The 9,886-nt window shown below is 57.6% G+C and overlaps 1 protein-coding gene across 2 annotated transcripts in view; it reads right to left on the bottom strand.

Moving 5' to 3' along the window:
- Positions 1 to 879: 879 nt before the first annotated feature.
- The window catches only part of GRK5 (G protein-coupled receptor kinase 5), a 217,169-nt gene continuing 208,162 nt past the window's right edge, over positions 880 to 9,886 (bottom strand). For both annotated transcript variants that reach the window (XM_003994462.6, XM_023240995.2), the window contains 4 exons: positions 9,231 to 9,368; positions 8,286 to 8,423; positions 7,591 to 7,722; positions 880 to 5,378 (listed from right to left, as the gene is read on the bottom strand). In XM_003994462.6, coding sequence (XP_003994511.2) covers positions 5,280 to 5,378; positions 7,591 to 7,722; positions 8,286 to 8,423; positions 9,231 to 9,368 — 507 coding nt within the window. In that variant the 3' untranslated portion in view covers positions 880 to 5,279. The remainder of the gene's footprint in view (positions 5,379 to 7,590; positions 7,723 to 8,285; positions 8,424 to 9,230; positions 9,369 to 9,886) is intronic.

Below are 9,886 nucleotides of genomic sequence, written 5' to 3'. Positions count from 1 at the left end.
GGAGTTCACCTGCTGAATGGCTGAGTAGGAAGGAGAATTCACCCTCTAGCCAACTGCACGGGCCTCTTTCCTGCTGCTCCCCCCCCACCCCAAAACAGCGAAGCGAGGCCCCCAGCAACTGACCTATGCCTGCAGCAAAGTGGTGCCAGGAGTCCTGGCCCTCTGCACCTTGAGAACCTGTTCCTGAGGCCCCGACTTTCCTCCTCTTCAGTCTCTGGGGTAGGGGGGCAGTTAGATCCTGAAACCCTGTGGATGCCCCTCCCAGAGAGAGAGTGGCCTTAGGTTCCTTGGTGCCCTGGGGATGCCCACTTTGAACCTATCCTGGAAACAAAGGAGGTGGAGACCATTCCGGTGCCCCTGATTACTGAATCCACGGCTGTCTGGAGCTGGAGGAAGGGAAGGGACCTGAGTGGGTGCAGGAGGTGAGGGAAGGAGCCACCTGCCCCCAGCCTGCCCGTCTGCTTGGGAAGGGACCAAAGTTGCCAGGCAGAGGGGCGTAAGTGGTGGGGTGGGCGGGTGCTGTGGGCCGGGAGTTTCTCCCTCAGGCCGTGTGTCCCAGGAGGATGGTGGCTTCTGTCTGCCTGGGAGGCTGGCTCAGTCAGTGGAGGCTTCTGGAGAAGGTCCCAGAGAAAGCCCTGGGGACCCGGAGGGAACAGCCCCCCTGTGACGGGGCCCCCAGTTCAGAGGCTCAGAGCATGCCCTTTCCCCCAGTGGACTCTCTCCCGCGGTCGGGGGTGGGGGGTGGTGGGTGGTGTATGTGGGCCAGAGCTTCAGCGGGGCCTGAGCTGTCCGCCTAAGGAGAGGGTTAATCAAGACGCGGTGGCAGCAGATGCTGGCATCTCAGCGGTGACAGCCGTGTGCAGAAAGAAAGAAATACTCTTTTCATTAAGGAATTTATTTCTCTTAAAAAAACAACAGTGGTTCGATCTAGATACAGCAGCACAGTGACATAGGAGACGGAACGGACAAAGATTCAGAACAGAACAAAAGCCGTTATCTTCAGGAATGACCTCCAAAAGGGAACTATTTTCATTCACCATCAAAGTTTAAATTTCCCTGAAAAAAAAAAAAAATAGAAACCTTTGGATACTAGAAGGATTATTTATTTTAACGCTACCAACAGCCACTAAGCTCTTCTAATCAAGAACATTTGCTTTTGATCTATTACAAAAATGACGTCTTGATGGACTGGGGAACGATAATCTAGATTCTTTGAGGAAGCGTCTTTCCGTCCTGGGGAGAGCTAAGTTTCCAAATGTTTTAACCACCGTCCCCAGCATAAGACCAGCCGAGAACCCTGCCCTGCACCCGAGCAGGCTCTGACCCGCCCCCTCTGGGCTTTGACAGCTGGACGGGTTGGTTGTGAAAGCCCGTGGGGTGGGGTCCGGGGGAAGGGGAAGGGGCCTCGGGGACGAGGCTTCACTGGTCCGTTGTGACAGAAAGAAGTGAGTTCCCTGCTGGTCACGTCTCAGCCCTGTGCCTTCAAAATGCACGGAGGTTTCACACTCCTTCTTCGGAACGCAGGCTGTAAAGTTTAGGAGGTCCTGTGTCAGAGGGTGGGGTTATGAGGCCAGGGGACACCGGGCGAGGTTGCCCTTGGAAGGACGCAGGTGCTCACACGGCCGGGGGAGTCCACAGCAGCCCAAGAGGAGAGCTGATGTCACCCGGGTGGCACTTCATCTCGGTGGGCTTCTGCTTGTCTGCGAGGCTCCTGTTTCCTCTGGCAAGGCCTGGACGCCAGGTGCAAGGAGGCGGCCGTGTTCCCTCCGAATTGAGGTCTGGGTCAGTAGCTCAGTCGAGTCCGTGGGAAACCGACGCCCTGAACCTTTCGGGAAAGGACAGGGGTGTGGAAGAACGAGGAGCTTCGACAGCGGGCGTGGAGAGCCTGGCTTCTCAGAGGGCATGCCCTCAGCATTGTCGGGGCTTGCCAGGCTCAAGGGCAAGCGGCCGCGTGCTGCTGTGCCTTCGAGGCCAAGGTGGCGTCCGCACGAGTCCCCAGAACTCACCACCGTTCTTTGCAGTGGTGCATGTCAAGGGTGCATCAAGCCGAGGTACCCTGCTCTCTTCCACCCAGCCGGCCTCCCTGCTGCCTGCCCCTCGGAGCCCCAGTCTCTGCTAAGAACAGTGCATTTCAGGAAATAAGCCTGGGGCTGCTCCAGACATGGCAACACTTAGCAACGGTGCAAGTGACCTCGAGACCTCATGGCTTAAAAAGTGATGTTCCCGGCCTAGAAAGAGTAGAAAGTGAGTGGTGCGTTTGGGGGGCGGGGGAGGGTGCCGTCCTCTGTGAAGGCAGGGGTCAGGCGTGTGTGTGGTTATGGGCGATATTATGGGAGCCCCCCTGGGGGCTCGATAGACACTTGGTGGTGGTGCTCATGGCGGAGACCACCCCGTCCCACTGGGGGCAGCAGCTTGTCTCCGGAAAAGTAGAAGCAGAGATGCTTCTGCGAGGCCCTGCGTCTCACCTCAAAGGCACGAGGTCGGCGAGCGTCCAGTGAGAAAAATGTCATGCTTGGAGAAAGAGAGGCCCTTCTATGAAGAGCTCAAACGCAGTTTAAAAAAAAAAAATTAAATTCATTCACTGCCCAAATACGCCTCATCCCAGATAAGTGGATGGGTGCGAAAGTGGGTTCCCCCTCCTTAATTTAAAAATGCCTTTTAAAAATGCAGCTATAGAAAACAAGTCGGAGTAGAAGGTAGGGAGAGGGTGGGGGGCAGGACCTACTTGTTGGACTTGGTGGAAAGGAGGGCTGATTTTCAGGCATTGTTTGAAACGGACTTCCCTTCTCTCATAGGAACAATGGGCAGTAGGAACAGGATGATCAGGAAGGCGGGTGACTCTGGCCCCACGTCCTATGGGCACTGGGTGGGGACAGGCAGCGAACGAGAAGGAAGACTCCAGTCGTTTTAAGAGTCCCACAAAGGCCTGTGCGTATCGTCTGAGCTCCCACGATGCAGAAACACACAGCGATGGATGTTTTTCCCTCTTGTCTCTTGACGATTCTGGTCCTACAAATGGCCAGTGTGGGGCTTTGAGGAATTAAGAGATGGCTTCTCTACACGGGTCACCGGGAAGCACTGAGTTGCTGTGAACGGGGCACAAGGAAGGAAGGAGAGTGGGGGCTCGGGCTGGTGATGGTCCCGGGAAGATGACTGTCCTTTCCATTAAGAAAGGAGGGTCAACAAGATCTTGAGGCTCTTAAAATACTGGCCAGGGGGCTTTCCACTTCCTTGGCAGAAACGGAGTATGGCTGTTTGTACTTATCTTGTATGCAGCCCAGGAAAGTAACAGAAGCAGGCTCGTGAGGCGAGAGCCGGTCTTGAAGAAAATAATACTGCGCATTAGAGGACCCGAGGGAAGCCCACCGGTTGCTTCTCTCCCACTTATCGGTCACACGCCCTAAAATGACCCGTCCCGAAGGCAGCCCCTCTCCAGCGGCGTGCTCCAGTTTGGGGGCAAGAGCACGGGCGTGGGGCATGAGGCTGCCGTGCCCCGCCACTGCCTCCTCCCTAAAAGCTCATGCTTCGCACTGCCCGCGTCACCTAAAGAAATCGTTTTGGGTCACATCCAAAGCCCCACTGCAGCCAAGGCTCACGTGCCCTTCCTTGAGGGTGCGTCAGAATGTTCTGGAGAACTTCTTTAGATGCAGATTCTGGGGCCCTGCTTCTAAAGCATCCCATCCCACAGGCTTGGGGTGGAGCCCAGGAATCTGCATGTTGACGGGAGATGCCGATGACAGAAGTGCAGGCTCCACACTGGGCGAAATCCTGGCGACTGCCAGGCGGCTGCCGTCAGAAGGAGGAGGCTGGCTCAGCCGCCGGGGACGCAGCCAGGCAGGGGAGCAGGGCTGTCAACCACTCACCCTATTCTGGAGTGGGGGGGAGGCGAGGGTGGATTTGCTTCTTGTCACCTTGTGGAGGCAACAGGAGGGGGCCGGTGGCTCCTTGCTGCTGGACGGCCGTGCTCAGAGGGCCTGGACACTGCCTTCAGAAGACCCTGGTCTGGCAAAGCCACCAAGTCCTCCTGAGGGCTATTTGTGCCTGGAGTTTTGAGATGCCCCGTTACATCTTGCCTTTGTCCCACTCCTCCCAGGAAGGGACAGTGGCCTTGAGCCTCTTTGGGTCCCGGCCCTCCCCTAGAGCATCCCATTTGCTTAGAGAGCGAACTCCATCCATGCCGCCTGGGCCGGTGAATCTGTGGGGCCTTAGGAATCTCTCCAGACCCTGTGGTCCCGTAAACGCTTAAGGAATGTGCCAGGAGTCCCTGGGCAAGCCTCCCTCCCCCTCCAGGGACTCATTCAGGATGATTCCGTTGACCCTCACTCCCTGATGCTTCCTTGGGCCGTGAGGATTTGGGGTAGTTGGGGTTCCATGACTACACCTTATCACCGCTATGCTTCTCTTAAAAATAGAATAAAACAAAGATCCCCAAAGGCAAGCCTCTTAAAGCATACCAGTTTCAGCAGTCAGAACCTGCTGAGAAAGAAAGAGACCCAGTTCTGCGTACCGGCCACGTTCCGGAAGGAAGAGAAGGCCAAGGCCGAAGCAACACTGGCATCGTGTGCCTCTAAAGGAAAAGTGCGCATCGGCCCCAGGTGCCCCCGGAGACCCCGCAGAGGACGTTCCGACTGGGGGGCGAAGTCCCGATTGTGTCTCGAGCACTTAATTCGGATTGTTACCAGCCACAAGCACGGTGACATCAATGTGAGGGAAAGGTCACAGGGATGGATACAACCGATCCTTTAAAGGTGAAATGTGAGTCCTTTTCTACATTTAATAAAAACATTTTCTCATTTGAGGCTCTGGAAGTCTTGGGTCACATTTTTTGTTTTGTAAATCCCCACCCCCACCCCCCCAACTCTAAAATGTCTTAAAACACATGGCTTAACAGTGGCTGCACAGAAAATATACACCCTCAAAGTCTGACTTTCATTTAAATACAAATATACAAAATGTAAACTGAGACAATAGAGAAATTTACAAAACTTTTCTTTAAAAATAATAAAGACAAAATTCAGTTCTAGGTGTGACGCTATTAAAATACGTGCAAGTCGTCGTATCCAATTGGATTTCTATTGCAATGTTCCACCTCGGCTTGAGGGCCACCTCTGGAGACAGACCTGAGTGGAAATCTCTTTGAGAAACCTGGAGGCTCTGCGTCGAGGGGGTGAGCGGCCTCCGTCCCCGGCTCCTGGAGGGCTCCCCTGTCCGTAAGTTCTGTTTCTAAGGACAAGGGTCTAGGGCTGGTCCCACCGTGGACTTCAAGGCCAGAGCGCTAACTAGCTGCTTCCCGTGGAGTTTGAACTGACGTGGTTTGAATTCATGTGGTGGTTAAAACTGGTCTTGGGGTTGGGTGAACTCTTGGAATTGTTTTGATGCTGGAGGAGAGAGAGAGAGAGAGAGAGAGAGAGAGAGAGAGAGAGAGAGAGTTAGTCCTAGTGGACAGGAGAGGCCTCTGAATCTGAAAACAGGGCCACGATCAGGGCTTGCTGACCATCTCTTTTTTTCCGCTGCCTTGTACATCACCCCCCCCCCCCCGCCCCCACCTGCCACAGACCCAGGGTCAGAGGCCACCCCTCAAGGCAGGGGGAGGTATGGAATTAAGAAAATCCCAGGCAGGGAGGGAGAAGGTGGCCCCTCCCAGAACATCTACGCGGCTAAGTACCGCAGGTCCAAGGTTAAACTGCCATGGGTTTGAGCCTGACACCTGCCACTTAGCTGAGTGACCTTGGGTGAGTTATTAAATGTCTTGGTTGCCCTGCCTGTAGTGTAGGGGAAGAGTTGCTTCTCCACGGGGCCAGGCTGTGTGCAGAGAGGGCCTGAGCGAGTGCCTGGCCCGAGAACCACAGGCTGCTTGTTTTGGTGCCCCTGGCACCCTCTTGGCATACCCGTGGGTGCGGGTCCCCCACACCTGCAGGGAGGAGGAGAGAGACCCGGGCCATCTGCTTCCCCGGTGGTAGTGCTGGGCGCTGTGCAGAGGGCTGCTGACCTCCACTTCCCTCTTCCCTGCTCTGGGCACTGACCTTTGAGACGGGCACACAAAGGCTGGGACAAGGGCGGTACAGTGCCACCCAAGTAGCAGGAAGAGTCAGGGCCAGATTTGAACCCCAAGTCGGGGAGCCTCCACAGCAAATGCCTGTCCCAGGACCTGGGGACTCAGCCATGTGGGAGGAGACAGGTTCCTTTCTTTCGGGAGCTTCCATTTTCCTTGGTGGAAGCATTTAAAAATTATATTTTTATAGTATATGAACATGAGTATATTTTGGAACAGGATGTGAAACTCACATGAAGCTTTTAGATAAAACCCCAAACTTGGCATCAGTCTGCATTTTCTCTCCACATGTCTGATCCGTGCTCCCCACCATTAACCCCAGATCCTTCGCAGGGGCTCACTGGCCTTGTGACTGTGGGCACGTTCCTTGACCCCCTCAGCCTCAGTTTCCCTGTGAAGTGGGTTAATCGTACACACGCTGGGCTCACATGGCACCAGCATGTCCCAAAGGAAGGATCCCAGTTTGGCTTGCTGATGCATCCCCAGCCCTGAGAAAACAGCCTAGCACACAGTAGGCACTCAATACATATTGGCTGAATGAATGAATGGTTGGACGGAGGCCCGGGCTTTTGTGGAGCTTAATTAGGAGAAGCTCTCAAAAAGCAGCCAGTGCAGAGCTGGTCTACACCAGAATGCCATAAACAGCCACCCCATCCTGTTAGCGGGGTGGGGGTGGGGGAGCCGGGATTCCTGGGTCCTGGGGACCAGAGCTTCACAGCCTCTCCTTCTTCATCCTCCTGGGAGAGGCACAGCTCCCTTGGGGTGGGGGGCAGGGAGGAGTATAAGTCACAGGAGCCTCCCAGGCTGTGGCATGGGCGCAATGGGGGGCCACCACGCCTCCTTCAGGGGCCAGGCCAGGAGGGTGGATGAGGGGATGAGGTGGGGGCCTCAGTGGCCTCTCACTCACAGGCCTGTGGGGACACGTCTTCTGTCTGGCCCACACCAGCCCTTAATCCAGGGGCAGGCTCTGAGGAAAAATGCGTCTTCCCAAGGGGCAGAGTGTCCTCTGGCTGCCAGCTGGGGGGCACAGCGGCCATGTATGGGGCCCCAGCCCAGGAGCCACGAGGCTCTGTGGGGACCACCTCTCCCATACCTGTTCTCCCCGTTCTTTGTCACGTTCAGCAGTTACCTACAGAACTGGAGTCCTTACAATGGCCACACGGGGCAGTTAGCTCTCTGTCAGTGAGGTTGCGCCCCAGACACACTGGGCAAGGTCTGGAGACGTTTTGACTTGCACAGCAGGAGTGGGGCGCTCCTGACGGGGAGACGCCGGGAGGCTGCTGGGTATCCCTCACTGCACACGACGGCCCCCACGACAGAGAATTCACCCAGAATGCCAACGGTGCCGAGGCTGACAAACCCTCGTGAAGGGTGAGCTCTGGGCCGGCCCTGCCCCTTCTACCCAGCCGGTGGGCTTCAGGGGCTGGGACGGGCTACTGGGAGAAGGCCACAGCTCTGGTCTCAGGGAAGTACCTGGGCCCCAGGGCGTCCCCGGGGCGAATGCCAGGACAGCCGGCCATGGTGGGGGCATCCCTCACCTGACGCTTGAAGATCCTCTGGAGCAGCCCTTTCTTTGGCGGTTCTGGAGGGTGACTCCTATTCAGGTCCGGCGAGAGGGTACCGTTAGGTCCAAACACGTTCAGCTCCTTAAAGCACTCGGTTTCTATCATCTGGGGAAGGGGTGCAAACCACAGGTGGCGTGAGCAGCTGTATTCATCATCTTAGGTGGACAGGAGCCCCGGAGGCCGGGCCACCACCCTGCCCGGAGCCGGCTTCCAATAGGTCCTCCCCCTGCCCTGCATCCTTCAGGGGCCCCGGGCCCAGGCCGCGCCTCGCCTGCCACTGCCTCTCCCCTGCCGGCTGGCCGCAAGGGTGTGCTCATCATCCAGCTGCCAAGCCCACACCCCATCCCCCCCTACACCCCCCCCAAGCCCAGGCCACCCACATGCTCCGGGCCCTTCCCCCTGCCAGCGCCCCCTCCCCTGCCCCATCATTTCCAACCCATTGGAAGCAGCACCGACTCCCCCAGCTCATTCCCACCTGTGCGTCCAGCCACAGTCCTGTTTGCCTCCTCTCTCCCAGCCAGACTTCCCGAGACAGCCGGCAAAGACGGCCGTGTCCATCTCACCTCCTATTCCTCTTCTGACCCCACGCCAACGGTGCCCTGGGCCAGGCCTGGCGCCCTCGACCCAGCGGCCCCCTTCAGGGTGCATGTGGCCACCGCCCTGCTCACCTCACTCTGCCACGGGATGGGCACGGAGCCCGTGGAGAACTTGGAGTAGAAATCGTCGTCCGTGTGGTCCAGGTTGACGCCCTTCACGGTGGAAAACTGCTCGATGTCTAGCACGTCCTTGCAGTACACGGCACGGGGCTGCGGGCAGAGGGCTCGGTCACACAGGGTCCCGCCCCAGGCCCGGTGCCCCCAGCCTCAGGTTCTGATGGGAGGCAGGGGGCACCTTGCAGGGGACCGGTGCTGCTCTCTCAGATCTGCCAAGGGGCTCCTTCCTGCCATCGGCCTTGGGCCGGCTGCAGGCCTCCCCACTCTGCAGGCTGGGGCCACGGTGGGGAGACTGAACATGGCCTCTCTGACCTCACCTTCCTCGCCACCCCTGGGGATCCCCACAGCCCCAGCAGATTTTCTTGTTCCCCAAAGCCCACAGGATCAGGATGATGGAAGTGTTTCCGGGCATCTCTGTCCAAATGAGGGCTGCCCCAGCTGGGGCCTCCAGCCTGTCCCCCACAGAGAGAACTGATGCTGGGGACCCAGGGCCAGAGAGACATATGGCCCAGGGACAACCTCCAGGCACTTCTCTCACTACCGGGCACCCAGGCTCTGCAGCTGGACAGGCCTGGGCTGGGCTCCCAGCTGTGATGCTTAGGAACTCTGGGAAAGTCACATATCCCCTGTTGGCCTCAGTCTTCGCACCTGCAAAGTGGGGACACTAGAAAAACCTATGCCGTGGGGCTGATGTAAGCGCCCACCATGCAGCTGGGCACCGGAACCATGAGCTGTGGCTGTTAGAGCACTAATATCCACTGTTCTCACTTGCCCACTGGCCCTGCCCTCTAGGAGTTTAAGGTCAGTCGGGGTGGCCTCCCAGGGCCCAGTGTGGACATTCACTAAGTTGAAGTCGTGAGTCTGTGCACAGGTGCAGCCTGGGCCGGGGAGGCAACTCACATCTGGAATGAAGGGAGGGTCCAACATCCCGGCTTCTAAGCGCTTGAAGTTCATGTTCCTGAAGAAGGGGTGTCTCTTGACCTCAGCAGCCCCCTCCTCCTGGCAGCCCAGTCTCTGTTTTGCATCTTTGGTGAGCAGCTGTGACAAGAGAGCCGTGAGAGGTCATGGCTGGGTGGGCCTTTCCTCCCGCTGAAGGCCACAGGGGGTTTGGGGCTTCAGGGCCCTGTGATCATCTCCTTTCACAGGTGTACCCCGGAGCCTCCCACACGTCCTCCTCCAGCCTCTGCGGGGCCCGAGCCGCCCCCAGATACCCAGTGGACACTGCCTTGGCCTGCTCGGGCCTTGCAGCGTGCTTAGATGCCTGGAGGCTGCAGGAGGGTGGGGGGGTCCTGCCTGCCCTCCCCACAGCAGTACACCGACCCTGCGGCACACTGGGCACCACCCATGCCTGTGGCACTGTGTTACTTCTTATGCTATAGGCAAGCTACAAAGGGCACAGATGGTCTCTGCAGGTCTCACTCATTCGTCTACTCAATGCCCGAGTACCCTGTAGATAGGTATCTAGTTGGCACAAACCTCTGTGCAGAGACCGGGGACGGGCACGGAGTACCTGGCCTCAGCAAGGCCACGTTCGGAGGACCCATCAGGGCAATACA

Source organism: Felis catus, chromosome D2 (assembly GCF_018350175.1).
Source record: "Felis catus isolate Fca126 chromosome D2, F.catus_Fca126_mat1.0, whole genome shotgun sequence".
NCBI classification, from domain to species: Eukaryota; Metazoa; Chordata; class Mammalia; order Carnivora; family Felidae; genus Felis; species Felis catus.
This window is presented reverse-complemented; position numbering and strand designations above follow the sequence as displayed.